The 16,057-nt window shown below is 41.7% G+C and overlaps 1 protein-coding gene across 1 annotated transcript; it reads left to right on the top strand.

Annotated features, from left to right (window-relative positions):
• Positions 1–133: 133 nt before the first annotated feature.
• fdxr (ferredoxin reductase) lies at positions 134–15,735 on the top strand. Its single transcript, XM_032574424.1, has 12 exons — positions 134–825; positions 1,729–1,835; positions 5,827–5,922; positions 8,644–8,766; positions 8,856–8,969; positions 9,067–9,168; positions 9,477–9,584; positions 11,342–11,426; positions 13,568–13,767; positions 13,847–14,018; positions 14,092–14,265; positions 14,576–15,735. The coding sequence occupies exons 1-12, from the start codon at positions 744–746 to the stop codon at positions 14,704–14,706; spliced, it is 1,494 nt and encodes a 497-aa protein (XP_032430315.1). The 5' UTR covers positions 134–743; the 3' UTR covers positions 14,707–15,735.
• Positions 15,736–16,057: the final 322 nt, after the last annotated feature.

Raw genomic sequence — 16,057 nt, 5'->3', positions numbered from 1 at the left:
AAAGTTCTGGTGAAAATACTGAGTGATTTGTACCTCATTAAATCACATGGAGTTGTGTTTACATGCAGAGTAATACACTGCCATTATCTCGTGTTGTGTAACAGTAATGAGCCAGGTCTCATTACTTTAAATGGGATACCAGGGAGGCTTCCTATGCTAATAATCTGAGCTAATACTTGTTTGCAGTTTTAACATTTGCCACCAGAAACTCAGCCAGCAAGGAGGTCAAGCAAATAAATTCTCTTCTTAAAAGGACAAGTTTTAATTAGTGTAATAATCGATTTGGACAGCTTAATTAGACACCCTGCGTCCTCACCGCAGGTCGCTCACTCAGGCGCTATTAGCTAAAAACATTTAGCTAATAAAAGCACGAGCTTCTTGTGCGGAACTTTAGCGGTAAAATGGTTTCCGCGGACTTTTACTCCTGTAACACAACGTGGAGTCCCAGAAACAAACCGTATTTACAAATTGCTTTAAAGTTTAAAAGTGTGGAGGAAAATAAGAGCGAATGTGAAGCTGAGCACAAAGTCGGGTTAGCTGTCAGCTTTAGCTAAACCATCGAAGGACATGCAGCCTGTCACGGTGAAGATAGACGGTCTCCACCTTGGCTTTTGGTTCCCTGTCCCGCTGTCCAAAGCTCAGGAAGAGCAGCCAGAGGCAGCTATGAGGGGCTGGTGAGCAGAAGCCGCAACACACTCAGGATAAAACCCACTTTCAGGCTGGTCCGCACAGAGGAGCTAAACATGAGGAACTGCAGGCGACTGCTGTCTGAGCTAAAGCTGTGGACTTCAGGAAGAAGTAAATGGACAAGGGGACTTAATGGAGGTGAGACACTGGTAACACCGCCTGCACATCGTCCAGTCTGGTTCAAATTGACAGCCTAAGTTGTCTGTTAAATGTTTTTTTTTGTGCAACTCAATTCACTCATTATGACTCATGGGAACCGCATTATCAGTCATAAAACAGCTTCATAGTAAGCGGTGCAATGAGACTGAATTGTGGCGTCATTATTGAGATCCAACTGCGCCAGAATAAGAAAAAAAAATTACCTAATTAATTTTCACATATATAGCTAATTTAGTAAATATGAAAGGAATAAATACTTATCTGTTTGCTAGCTATTTATTAAATGAACAATTACATAATTCAATGTTTAAATAATTCAATTTAAATTCCATTTATGCTAAAACCATACTTTTTATGTAGTTATCTAATATTTCATGTGCTACAGTCCATGTAAACTTATTTGAACTGTAGTCAACGTTATTAGAGAGACACTGACATTTGATTGGTTAACCTGCACGGCAACTCGACTACAGACCAATCACATTCAGTATTGCAGTTAGTCCCACCCACTGACTTTAAAAGATGAAGTAATAAAAAAGCAGAGTGCCATGTGTTAAAAAAAATACTGAAGAACTATAAAAATACATTTAGCATGTAATGAACTAATTTAATTTATAATTATGTAGTTAAATATAATATTTAATATTCATGCAAAAATATTTAAAGAAATATTGATAGTTACTTATTTTTATTTTAATTTATGAAAACTGTTAATAATAAAATTGGAATTCAAAAACACATCACTAATCCCAAAGGCAAATTAAATACTTTTTTAACTGAATTTAATTGAGTAATTTATCTAATGACTTTATTATGTATTGATTTGTGACACATTTGACCTTCAACACGTACTTCGTTGAGCCAGTCTTCTCATTTTTGCAGGCCTCAGTGGGAGTGGAAAGGCTTTTTTGTCTACTTCCGGCTGTCCAAAGGTGTGTATCGTCGGGAGCGGTCCGGCAGGTTTCTACACGGCGCAGCATCTTATCAAGGTGTGTACTTCCTGTTCCGACAGCACACGGATAAACCTCTCTGATGCTTGTTCAAAGCGAGCAGAACGTGCCTGGCTTTCAATCTTCTGTCATGTCAAGTCATGGACACACTTAGCTATTTACACTACATTTTGCGAACATGTTCCTTTAGGGTTTGAGTGGATAAAAAATACACTGTTGTCGGCTTGGACTGATGAACTGATGACTGAGCAGGAGATTTAAATTGGGGGGGAAAAGTTACAAGTGTCCACAATTTGACATTCACAAAACAGGCAAGAGACAAAAAAAACAACAACAAACAAATAGTGTTGGCAAATTATTGCAAACAGCATTTAAGCTCAAACAGGCTGTTGATGAACTTTTTGAGGCTCTAGAAATGTCAAATGGGAAGTGACCTTTTTCTTTTTTTACCCCAATCTTTTAACTGGAGGTGGTGTCACACCATTAATAGCATGATGGGGGGGGGGGGGGGGGGGGGGGGGGTTCTACATTCGAACTGGATCGTCAAGTTGACAAAAACCCAGCGTAGCGAAGCCAGGTGATGGCACCGTTTCTTTTCTGTCAGAAGACGCACAGAAGGCACTCTGGTGTTAACACTTGACTATGGATTAACACAACTCCAAAGAAGTGCAGTAATCCAAATGAGATGTGACTAAGAGATGGATTAGTGCCTTAGACTCCTGTAATTGAAAGAAGGCCTTTGATTTACTAAGTGCCCCAGGCTGGACAATTGCTCACCTTTACAGCTGAGCCGATCACATCAAATTTAAAAGCAAGAATTTTTCCCAAATAAGTGGTGACGGGAATGTGAGGGGCCAACAGCATTGCAGTGTCAATTAAGATTAACTGATATCTCTTTTTTTTTTTTTTGCTTAGTCCCATTTATGTTTTAGATGTTGTATAAAACGCAGCATTGTTGTGGACTGGAACAAGCGGGTAAATCTGGATATCGTCAGCAAACGGTGTGATCCGGCGGTACACTTCTTGAAACCGAATATATGTTACTGGAAATACCGCATGATCTGGTTGATTGTAGAAGATTTGTGGCTGTCTAAACAATGATTTATCCTCCAACTGCCTGCCTAGCTTCCTCATGAACTCAAGTCATAGGTAAACGACTCATGACAGGAAGCCGTGACTAAAGTAAGCCGTTTCAAACCGATCATAGATAACAGTGACCGGACTGGTAGTTTGTTTAAAATATATATATATATATACATATATATATATAATGAAATCACTTTGAATCTGTGTTATGTTTGCAAACAGTAAGCGCAGCAAATATGTCTCGCCGGAAACAACTGAATTTCTCTACTTATCTTTTGAACAAATTCCTGGACTAGATAAAAATCTGTCAAACTAGAACAGGAAAGAGCCCGTCTGTTCTGTGCCGTTGTGCTTTTAGTCACAGACGCAGGCTAACATTTCTAGAAGCTGTTATATACTTGCTCTGTTGCTTTCGAAGTATTTCAATGCTTACTTTTGCTTTTACTGTGCCTCAGGGAAACATAACTTAGGATCACATTTTTAATAGAAATCATCTAAGACAAGAAAACAACATCTTCTCTGGCACAGAATTACCCTTTACACTGTAATTAGCTTTTTTTAAATTGTATTTTTATAGCTCAGCCTTTTTTTTACGCATGTGTTTTCCTTGCGTTTTCTCTGAATTGACGTCTCAGTGAGTCAGAGAACGACGGACTGGCAGTTTGTAAGAAATACAAACACAGAACCATCAAAGCAGGAGCCTAATGGCCCGGATGCACTTTGTTCCAGTTCAGTTGCGGCGTTTTTATCTGTCGTAACTTTTTTTGTCTTCTTTATCGTCTGATCTTTAAAGTTTCCAAAGCTTTGTTTTTTTGTTTTTTTTTATTTATGTACCTGCAGTAGAGACAAAAAACCAGCTAACCCAGCAAGATTATTATTTGTTATTTCTTGCAATTCTGTTCCGGACTATTAAGACAGGAAAATAATCCCCCAACTGTTCCACTGGGAAAAAAAAAAACAGTGAAATATTGTAAAAATACCAAACTCTTGTCGGATATTTAAAGTTAACATAAAATACAAACTGGGAAATGATTCTGCTGATGAGCAATGCTCTGTGTTTTCCTACTATGAAGCTCCACTTGTAGTTCAAGGTCCAAGCAAGAAGACCTCCGTCCCTAAAGCGGCCGTGATCAGGGTGGATTTTTACCATTTTTTTGTCTGATATTTGTTCTAGTTCTTAGAGTGGGGAAACATGGGGGGAGAAAAAAAATAAACTACTGTAAAACTACCGTAGTTCCTGTTGTTAAAACACAGCATTAATTTGGACAAATCAACTTTAAGAATCATTTAAAACAGCTGTTGTATTTTCTTTAAGGTGATTTTCCTCCATTCTGACTTGTAAAACAGATCACACCGGTAGAAATGTACCCCAGGAAACAGGCCTGGCTGTCATCTGAGCTTCATCTGTGTTACAGTTCATGTTTGCTGTTAATATTAAACTGAACAACAGAGACATTCAAACATTCATTCTGTTCTAATGTATTAGAGAAGAAACTCTCAAAGTCACTTTTCAACGTTTCATGAGACGCTATTATGAAAGCCGTATTTTTAGGCCTGTCGGTACGATAAATTAAAACTATCGACGCCATTTCAATTATCGGCATTATCGTCTCTCCCGACCTTTTTCTCTTTCTGTTAATGACACCGAGTGAAAAAAGGCTCAACTCCAGTGCTCTCCACTGACTCCTCCCTTCCTCATTTCCTTAGTGTAAAGCCCAGCACACACTACACGATCTTAGAGCTGGCGGCCGATTGTCGGCCCATTTTCAAAACCTGACAGACCACACATTAGCCGACAGAAATCCTAGGTATAACGGTTCGATCGGGTTCGTTCCTGCCCTGTGGTGTCCAACAATGGGCACAAAATAATGGCTACAAGTCCAGTGAACTAATTTTAAAACCAGGCATTAATCAATGCTTTACTACAATCTACCTGCAATGCATGTGGCTAGTGTCAGCGTAAAGTCCTGACTGAATGAAAATCATTAGAACCTATTTACGTCACGTTAACGAAGAACAGCTGAAAAGTTACCGGGTTTATCAACTGCAGTAGCAATTTCGCTCCAACTCCTCCTCTTGTCATTTCTATATTCTTTGCATGTTAAATAAACATTAATGTTGTTTCCACATATCATCTCCAATGTCCGCTGGACTTCGGGTTGCGCCGTATCAGCTGTTTGGGATTCCCCTCTGTAATTTCCCCTCAGAAAACACGGAGGAGAATCCTCACTTTCTGATTGGCTACCTGTCACATTTAACAGGCTGCATTAACGCTTCCAGTCGGGGAAAAACCCTGATTTAGATCGGAGCGGCAACGAGGATCTACGGTAACAAACCACACAATCTTAGAAAGATCAAAGGTCTAAGATTGTTGTAAGGGGAAAAATAGGAGCAAAAAATCATGTAGTGTGAATTATTGCATCAGGTAGTCGATGTGCCCATCTTCTCTATTTAAATCTAATTATTACTGAAGGGCAACATAATATACAGACTTCATAATCTGCACTCTTTGGGTTGAATGCAGTATTTATTTCCACTTTGGCTTTATGGTGTTTAGTTTTTATCAAGTACATTTTTTGTTAATGGAGACTGAGAATCCATTTTGTTTTTGGTTGTTTTGTTTATTTAGTTTATCAGCTCCAGTGTTAAATATTCTTTTGAAAATAAAGTGTATCTGTCTTTGGCAGGAAATCGCATGCATTATTACGTCATTTCCATTAAATCAGTGTAAAAAGGTCTTCAGACAATATTATCGTTTATCGCAATAATTTTTTGAGACAATTAATCGCTCAGCAAAATTTGCTATCGTGACAGGCCAACGTATTTTGAACGTTGTGTTTGGCCGGTACATAAGGAAACCTTTGAGCATCGTGAAACTTCATTTATGAAGAGACGATATAGCGAGCGATTTCTCCTGTTTGATTTTTTTTCTTTTCCATCTCAGGCCCGTCAGGATGTCGAGGTGGACATTTACGAGCGACTGCCCGTCCCCTTTGGCCTGGTCAGGTTTGGAGTGGCCCCTGATCACCCTGAAGTCAAGGTGTCTGCTTCCACTGACATTTTTATCACACAGCAAAGTGTCTCTTCAAGTGTTTTGAAAATATCTTAATCAAAGAAGCAGGCCCAGGGGATCATGGGAACTCTGGGGCGGTTGCAGGAATCCACCGCTCAGGCGGGCGAATTGGTGGAGATGAGTGTAGTGGCAAAAAGAAAACCGTTAAGATGCAAAATCATGAAGGGTATCTTAGACAAACGTGCTCACTTTTTTCTTATTGGAAAAGAATTTTGTTTATGGGTTAAGAGTAGATTTAATTGTCCAAAAGCTCAGGAAAGATTTCTGAGCTAGACAACGTGCAGGGTGACGGTCCATACGAAATGCGCAACGGTGAAAAATTGCTTGAGGTCCACCTCAAAGCCCTTCCAATTACTTTGTCTAAAAATGTCAAAGAAAGATTGCTGTACAATATTTGACTTAAAAAACCTTTTACATTTGGTAAGTTGCATCATTTTCGGGCCTAGGATTATTTCATTGTAGGTTATGATAAGTGTTGAGTCAATTAGAAACATCAGAGATGCGTAGATCTGGGATGGAAGAACGTTTTGATGGTCAGTCCATGAAAACCGCCACCTGACAAGACAGGTGAGCAAGTTAAATATATATATATATATTTATATATATATATATATATATATATATATATATATATATATATATATATATATATATATATATATATATATGGAACATATATATATATATAAGGAACATATATATATATATAAGGAACAATAGCAGACATAGAGGACAGTTACAAGTACCTAGGTATACCACAAGCAAATGGCAACCTCGATGAGGTCACAAGGAAAGGAGCCACAGCTAAATACCTCCAACGAATAAGGCAAGTCCTGAGAAGCCAGCTCAATGGCAAGAACAAAATCCGCGCAATAAACAGCTATGCCCTGCCAGTAATCAGATACCCTGCTGGAATAATTAGCTGGCCAAAGGAGGAGATAAAAGCCACTGATATTAAGACTAGAAAACTACTAACAATGCATGGAGGGTTCCATCCCAAATCCAGCACCCTGAGACTGTACACGAGCCGCAAGGAAGGAGGCAGAGGACTAGTGAGTGTGAGAACCACAGTCCAGGACGAAACAACTAAGATCCATAAATACATCAGGGACAAAGCCCCAACAGACAATGTGCTCAGTGAATATCTCAGACAACAGGGAACGGAGGTTGAGGTGCCAGAGATACCATCATGGCAGGACAAGCCCCTACATGGGATGTACCACCAGCAAATAACCCAAGTGGCTGATATCAGTAAATCCTACCAATGGCTGGAAAAAGCTGGACTCAAGGACAGCACAGAGGCCCTCATCCTGGCCGCCCAGGAACAGGCCCTAAACACCAGAGCAATAGAGGCCCAGATATACCACACCAGACAAGACCCAAGGTGTAGGTTGTGCAAGGAGGCCCCTGAGACAGTCCAGCACATAACAGCAGGGTGCAAGATACTGGCAGGGAAAGCGTACATGGAACGACATAACCAAGTTACAGGCATAGTGTACAGAAACATCTGTGCAGAATATGGACTGGAAACCCCGAGATCAAAGTGGGAAACACCCCCAAAGGTGGCGGAGAATGCCAGAGCTAAGATCCTGTGGGACTTCCAGATCCAGACAGACAAAATGGTAATGGCGAACCAACCAGACATTGTCGTAGTGGATAAACAACAGAGGAAAGCCGTTGTGATAGATGTAGCAATACCAAGCGACTACAACATCAGGAAAAAGGAGCACGAGAAACTAGAGAAATACCAGGGCCTCAGGGAGGAACTGGAGAGGGCCTGGAAGGTGAAGACCACAGTGGTGCCTGTGGTCATCGGGGCCCTCGGGGCAGTCACCCCCAAACTGGACCAATGGCTACAACAGATCCCAGGAACAACATCAGACATCTCAGTCCAGAAATGTGTAATCCTTGGCACAGCCAAGATACTGCGCAGAACCCTCAAGGCCTCTGGTAGAGGACCCGAGCTCAGAGGATAAGAACCACCCGCGGTGGGTGAGATGGGAATTATATATATATATATATATATATATATATATATATATTTTTTTTTTTTACTCGCTTCTGCTTGGCTGAAACACGACAGTTGAACAAAAACAACAACAAAAAAAAGGAGTTCAATATAATATCAAATAATAAATGCAAAGATTGCATGAGGAATTAATATCCAGAGTCAACATCTTTAGTCTTTGGCACAGTCTAGTTCCTGGAATTTTAACCTGATTGTTTTCCGCAACCTTCAAAGCTAATTTCAGATTTTTTTTTTTCTTTCTTTTTATCAGATCTTCTGTTACAATGTGCCAAACAGGAACTGCAGATGGTTGCTTTACTGGAATTTTGAGAGCATGTCGTCCCGGATAAAAGTTTTGACCGTGGCGCTAATGTTGTGTTTTGGCAGACAGCGTGGTTTGCAGAGTGATGTCTTAATTGCAAAGAGCTTTATTATCTTGTGGAAAACTTCCTTTATCACTATGATGTAATACTACTATGCTTTATTACAGCATCATGTGGTGTATTTTTGCCCTGACGCAGCATAGGGCCATTTAAAATCACTCGTCAGTAACTCATTATAAAACCAACTGGTTACAAATTTGCACTTATATAAATTATTGTTCCTGTACTTTAGGAAGTATCAATTGTTATTCTGTTTAATATATGTATCTTTCTTTTTTTTTTTTTTTTGTCCTCCAGAATGTCATCAATACTTTTACTCAAACAGCCAAAAATTCCCGCTGTAGTTTCTATGGCAACGTCAACGTCGGGAAGGACGTGACCGTCGGCGAACTGCAGGGGGCGTACCACGCGGTCGTACTGGTGAGAACGCGACGGCCTCGACCGAATCCTACAACGAGAATTTGTGCTTTGACCTTCTTTTTTTTTTTTTTGTACGTATTGTCTGTCAGAGTTACGGGGCGGAGGGCAACAGGAGGATGGGGGTGCCGGGCGAAGACCTGCCCGGCGTCTACTCAGCCAAAGACTTTGTGGGCTGGTACAACGGCCTGCCCAGCTGCCGAGAGGTCCGTAGAGGGGAGGGAAAACAAAATCTCATCTGTTCTCGTGTAAATCAAAGCAAAAATGGGCTGATTTCATGTTTTTTATCAATTGCTCCTCCAGCTCAAACCGGACCTGAGTTGCGAAACAGCCGTCATTCTGGGACAAGGCAACGTGGCCTTGGATGTAGCTAGGATACTGCTGTCTCCTTCAGACATTTTAAAGGTGAGAAGCATTTCTCTCTTAATGAGAAAAGTTTTAACTTTGCAGATAAAATATCTAGAGCACCTTGCAAAATCTTTGCAAACAAAAGAAAACGCTATCGAGGACTTTGATGGGTATTGTAGTGGAGTTTTCTTCTGATGAAAAGAATACCTTTGCTTACCTCAAAACTGATTGTTGGTTTTTTTGCTTCCCCTAATAAGCTAGGCAACAATTGCCCCTTTGGGGGTATTATAGATGGCTGACTGACCTTTAAGGAATGCAGTACTATCTGACACCGAAGCTTCACCTCATGATTTATTGTCGTCCAGAAAACGGACATAACCCAGCCGGCCCTGGAAGCCCTCGCCGAGAGTCGGGTTCGGAAGGTGCTGATCGTCGGCAGGAGGGGACCCATGCAGGTCGCGTGCACAATCAAGGTTCGTGTCACGGAACAGAGGAAAACAAGCTGAGCCTTTTATCAAGGAGACGCATCTGTCACATGGGAAAACCACACTAACCCAAGTGTTTGACCTACTCTGCAGACGCCTGCTTCAGTCTGTTGTAGACTTCCTGCTGTGTGGCATCACCGTCTTGTGGACGAGCCGGTTTCTGCCTACTTTTAGCTGGCGTGACTCCAGAGTGCCTGGATGTAATGTTTGGCTGCTGACACTGCTAGCTGCCCAGGTTCTATTGGAGGACAGTGGTTATGTGGTGACATGTTGGGTTTTTGTTTTGACCAAACGCCGCCGTTCATTATGACCAGAAGCTTCCGTCCTTTGCGTAACTCGTCTAAACGTTGTCGCCTGGTTTGTCGAGAAAAGTTTGGGTGGTTTGGACAAAACCCTGCAAATCGACGACATGCTGTAATAATTGTTTTGAAAAGAACAGGCTTTCAACTGCTAATCTTTCTGAAGTCATATCTTTCAATTCCTTTCTAATTCTACTTGATGAATTATAACATTTAACACACTAACTTAGGCCTACAGGATGTCTTGGCTTTTTTTAAAAAATTTTCTTACAGTCTGAGACAGTCTTTCTCTGAGATCTGTGGCAATCTGCTTAGTCATCCACATCTTCAAAGTTTGCAGTCAGTTTCCGCTTACAAATAAGATTTCCTATTGTAAAATGATGGACTTTTCCAAGTCCAGGAGTCAGGGAAGACTCCTGGACTTCCCTGGAGTTTATGGACCCGTAGCCGTCCACAAATAGTTGAAATCTGGGATTACTCGAGTAGCAAACACATCTAGCTGCCTATTTTAATAACTCAACCACCAATTACACCTTATTATGCATTAATACACACAGTGGAACCGGTCTTAACGCTACACTGAAAGCTAACCTATACGCTCTTTGTTGTTTCCGCTCTTTGAGTTGCCACCGATCAACGCCAAGGAAATTGAATGACGCTTCTTGCTTGGCCGCTTTACAGACAGGCAGGCAATAGCGTGTCAATCAGCATAGCGCCTGGCTAATTCAACTTGACAAGCTGAAATACCAAGCTGTTTGTCATACAGCTTGGAAAAATCCAAAATCAGGTGGATTTTCTATGAATAGTATGGAGTTATGTTACACAGAAAACTCCAAATACTAAACCGTAAATAAACGGGGATCCGCTGTAATCCTTTCCAGATTGATGGGAAGAAGACATTTTGGTCATCTTACCTACTTGGCATTGTGTTAACTTCAGTTTTTACATGCACAAGTGCCAATTAAGACTTTATTTAAAAGACTCCTTCCTGTTTGCATCATCTGGTTACTCCATTATGTGGAAGCTCTAAGTTTAAGAGTAGTTTCTATGCATTGTTTTTCCATTTCTGCTCAGTTTGAATTGAGTAAATGACATTGTGTGATATGTTGTGTTTTCATGTTGATTTTTACTCCACTGAGCCGTAGAAGTAAGGATGTGGTGCTGAAATTTTAGCACGTCAACTTTTCTTCGTCTTAGCCAAGGATTCCAAATGTCATCAATTAGGTTTGAGTCACTTTTTTCCCAGCAGGTTATGAAAGAAGCTTATTTTAAAAAACGGAAACCTGAATCAGAAGAACCAGAGAAACCCAGAAAAAAGAAAACACAACCCCATCGTGGGAGACTTCTGGGTTTTGTTTGAAATCGTGTTATTTTTGTTTGAAGCTGCCGGTGGAGCTTTGAAAACCCGAGCGTTGCGGCTAGCAGATTTCTTCATGTCGTCTGCAGGAGCTCAGAGAAATGGTGAACCTGCCGGGAACCAGGCCCGAGATGGTGACAGCTGATTTCGAAGGCGTCTCAGAAGCCCTCAAAGGTCAGAGGCGAATCAAAGCCTTGCATGACGAGTTTCTTTTGTTTCTTGTTTTTCTTTGTCTTTTTTAAAAATCATTTTCCGGGACCCACGACAGGTTGGGTTTTTTTTTGTGTGTGTGTGTTTTTTTTTTTTTTTTTTGTACAAGTCTGACTCAAGATTTACGGATTTTGCTCTTAGTTCTCATCTCCGACTTGACGGAAAGCATGCGAGTTCACGAGAAAGCGAGGTGTGACTAATGCAGAACACTCGAGCTGTCACATGGCAGGAGGAAATGTATGTTGTGGTTAACAGCTGAGGCAGACCCATGGCTCGTACACGGAGCCGAACGGAAACTGTTCACAGGTTAAGGTCGCTTCTGACGTACGAGAGCTGGCGGCGCGCTGCAGACGAGGAGAGCCGGCCTGCCGCTCTGCTGCTCGCATCGTTCTGCTGACCTTCTGGCCAGCAGGCCGCGGCCTTGATGGAGACGTGGCGTTGATTCGAAACCGATGCTCTTTTTCGCCTTGACCTTGTGAATATTTTAGGCGATAAGCAGCGAGGGACAAACGCAACATTTAATACAGCACTTCTGTGACAAATGAGAGCGTTACCACCTGCATGCACCTTCACGTGTGTTTTTTTACGCAATTCCGGTGCCTCGTCGGGTTTAATAAATCCTGCGTTTGATATCTGCAAGCCTTCAAAAAACACAGCTGCAACTTGTACCTGAGCCGGCGTCTCTACACTGACTTCCTGTTCTCTGTGGGAAGAGTAGTCGTCTTGTGATCGGAAGGTTGTAGGTTCGAATCCAGCTTCCTCCTGCCACATGGCACTTAACCCCTACAAATCTGCGTATCGGTGTATGAATGGGTGAATGTAACTCTAGCGTAAAGTGGTCAAAATGATTTTAAAAGCATTAGACAAGTTCAGCCCACTTACCATTTTGCCATTCATTTTAGGACTGCAACGAAGCCTGACAGTAAACATTGAATAAATTAATTGCATGATAAGTTAAAATGAGTCAGATCATTTCCATGTGGACGAAAAGCCGGCATTTTGAGAAACGCTGCAAACATTTAGCACCCAGTACCAGGGATTTACTTTGCTCTACCTGCCACTTTTGCCTGTTCTCACTGTCTAAATTGAACTATTATTATTTGTTTAATGCAATTTTGGTTACAGAGGCTTCATAATCCATTTGAATTATTATCGTTTCAGTTATTGGGTTTACTTATTTTTGATGTTTTAAGAGGTTTTCCAGTTCTGGTGTTAAAAATATTCTTTCCAAATTAAAGTTATTTAATCTGTGAGAGAGTGTACTTGCATTAAAACGCAATTAATATTATTATTATTATTATTATTTTTTTTGTAACCCCTCCAGGGGGTCTTTTGTGGGCTCTAGTGTCCCTTATATGACAGTAGGCTGACAGGAAACGGGGAAGGAGAGGGGGGAAGACATGCGGCAAATATCGTCGGGTCTGGGAGTCGAACCCGCGACGGCCGCGTCGAGGACTCAAGGCCTCCAAATACGGGTCGCGCTAACCACTACGCCTCCACGGCACGCCCCTAAAACGCAATTATTAATATTATTAGATTAGTGGAAAATGGTTTCAAATTGACAATGGTATCGTTTAATGCAATGATTTCTGGGACGATTTATCGTCCAGCAAAATTTGCTGCCATGACCCGGCGAGTAGCTGCAACTAACGATTATTTTAGTAATCAATTGTTCTGACGATTAATCGATTAAATGAGTTTAAAAAACTACCACAACCTTTTCTTTCATGGTGAAAATGGACTTGCAAGCTTTGGTTCTTAATAATTTTGGTTGGTTTTTAGCGGTTGGCTAAAAATAATGGTGTCAAATTCAAACAGATGACATGCAGTCATCTGTTTGTTCACATCAGCCTATTGTCAGACCTGAGGTCTCATTATGCTGATGTGAAACTGGTCATGAACAAAAATAACTGATAACAGCGACATGTACATCTAAACATGGTGGGCTAGCCTTACAAACCTGGGGGACATCAGCAAACCCATGGTGTGAAACCGATTGAGGTGGAATAAAGTATTCAATTATTAACTTGTCAAACACACATTTGTTCCTCCATACGTTTGGTGAATAAGTCAAATTTAAAGCGCCGGTGTCTCTGCCGTCCCAGACGTCCTGCGGCCCAGGAAGCGTCTCACCGAGCTGCTGCTGAAGACGGCCCTGGACGCGCCGGGAGACAAGGAGCTGGAGAGACGGAGAAACGCCGCCAAGGTCTGGGGGTTCCTCTTCTACCGGAGCCCCACGGAGATCTTAGCCGACCCCGGCTGCAGCCGAACGGCCGGCATCCGACTGGCGGTCAACAGGCTGGAGGTTGGAGCATCGCTTTGGATTTCAAAACCCAAAATGCGCCCGCTTCGGATTCTTATAGTCTGTGTTTATCGGGGGTCAGGGGTCAGGAGACGCGGCTCGGGCCGTTCTGACCGGAGAGGTGGAAGACGTTTCCTGCGGTCTGGTCATCAGCAGCATCGGCTACAAGAGCCTCCCCATCGATCCCGCCGTGCCGTTCGACTCCCGCAGAGCCGTCGTGCCAAACTCGGTGGGCCGGGTTCACCAAGCCGCAGGTTTCAAAACATTCTCCTGTAATAAGAACCCTTTAACTAGACCATTTTCCCTTAACTCGGCCTTTCTCTCTAGGCTTGTATTGCAGCGGTTGGCTGAAAACGGGCCCCACAGGTGTGATAGCCACCACTATGAACAACAGCTTCGACACGGCCCGGTCCCTGCTGGAGGACATGGACTCTGGAGCGTTGGACGTGTCGGCTGCCAAACCCGGATCGCAAGCAGTCAGCAGTCTGCTGGAGGAGCGAGGTACAGCGACGCCTCAGCGCTTATCGCAACATTTGTTGTTAACAGTCTTTATTTATCTTCACCCAGAAATGAACTGCAGCACAGAAACATCACAGCTATCTATTTTAAAAAAAAAAAAACTGTATCCAGGGTGTCCACCTATTCTTAAAACTAATTGAATTCATGTATATAAAATGAAGGCCTTAAAATGTCTTAAATTTGTGAAAAATGGAGACTATTTAGTCTCGCATATTCTTTTTTTATTAATATTAGTTACGTGAGGCTGAGCTGCTGCTCCAGTCACTGAGGGCTCGTTTTGCACCATTTGTAGGAGTGAAACCAGTCACCTTCTCAGACTGGGAGAAGATCGACAGCTTGGAGACGAGGAGGGGGGAAGCTCGCGGCAAACCCAGAGAGAAACTACTGAGCGTGGAAGAAATGCTGAAGGCAGCCCGGTCGTAACGGACGAGCAGCAGGCGGAGTCCAGGAGAACGACGACACAATGACGGCGCTGGTTGCTGTATCCATGGGGACCAGATCCATACAGTACAAGCGTTCTGTACGGCATCAACTTATTAAGTTGATGCTTGCAACACAAAGATAAACATTCAAAGTCAATTTCAGCTGAAATATAATATGGAGCAGTGTGGCTCAGGGGGCCATTTCTGGCTCTTGAAATGATTTTTGTTTGGCCCTTGACCACAAGTAAAAAGTTGTAAAAAAAAAAAATACAAATACAAATTTGGTCAACAAAATAGAAAGCAATAAATTAGCCAAACAATTTAGAAATTAAATGTTTTTTCTTTTAATTAAACAACAGTCCAAAGCAGTGTTTATGTTTCAGATCTTTACCAATATCCAGATTGTATACATAAAAATTGTGCATGTTCACATTTTATCTTTAGGTTTCTACTTGTAGAAACTCCACCTGTGGTGTGTTTACTAATTAGGGGACTTCTGGTGGCAATTTGATTGCAGGGATTTAAAAAAACATTTTTTTGAGTGGCTGGGTGGAAGTTACCAAATCAAACGATGAATGAAAATGCACAGCACACTTTTCAGACACATTTAGGACAACATATTGATAGATTGTAAAGTAAGCTGTGTACTGCGGGTCAAACTTAGCAGTATTTCTTTTTCTTTTAAGTTATAAAATAAAGATTTTCCACCCCTTTGACAATTATGTATTACTTTGTGTTTGGTCAGTCACATAAAGTCCCGGCACCTTGTGACTATAATGCACAAACAGGTCAAAAAGGCAAGGCACTGTGTGTATAAAAAGTCTGTTGTTTCCTGGGCGTGGCTAGAAAACTACATTTGGAAGTGGAGCAACGGAAACCATCAGTTCTGGTCCCCAGCGATGTCGCCCTGCTGCACTCCAAGCTCGGCAGTCATCGACTCCAATACTAAAAAGACTTTTGTTCCATGCTAGCTAATATTTTTACATTTTGTAATCACAAATAATGAATTTAAATAAAATGATAAATCCTCTGGGTGGTGCTTTTGTAACATGGAGGGGGGAAAAAAAGTGGAAACTAAATCATACCTGCAAAAAATGAAATGGTTGCGCCGCCAACGAAACCACAGGTTACTATGTGAACATTACCGCAATATAATAATTACAATAATATGTAATGTTCACATATTAATCTGTGGTTTGTTAGCTTGGACCAGAATCAGCCAGTGTATTCTTCCAACGCAGGTGACTAATCACTGGAGTGACACTGCCCCCTGCTGGATGAGTCTAGATTACAGTCAATTTAAGTGAATGGGAGAAACTTAAGCGCTCAGTTTACCATATTGAGGTTAACTG

Source organism: Xiphophorus hellerii, chromosome 10 (genome assembly GCF_003331165.1).
Source record: "Xiphophorus hellerii strain 12219 chromosome 10, Xiphophorus_hellerii-4.1, whole genome shotgun sequence".
Classification (NCBI taxonomy): Eukaryota; Metazoa; Chordata; class Actinopteri; order Cyprinodontiformes; family Poeciliidae; genus Xiphophorus; species Xiphophorus hellerii.
This window is presented reverse-complemented; position numbering and strand designations above follow the sequence as displayed.

What these genes read in the sequence shown, in the direction of transcription:
- fdxr (XM_032574424.1), top strand. Translation starts at nt 744, where the DNA reads ATGAGGAACTGCAGGCGACTGCTGTCTGAGCTAAAGCTGTGGACTTCA. An exon ending in CTCCTTCAGACATTTTAAAG is followed by an intron (nt 9,169 to 9,476) that starts GTGAGAAGCATT and finishes ATTGTCGTCCAG; the next exon opens with AAAACGGACATAACCCAGCC. An exon ending in TGGCGGTCAACAGGCTGGAG is followed by an intron (nt 13,768 to 13,846) that starts GTTGGAGCATCG and finishes ATCGGGGGTCAG; the next exon opens with GGGTCAGGAGACGCGGCTCG.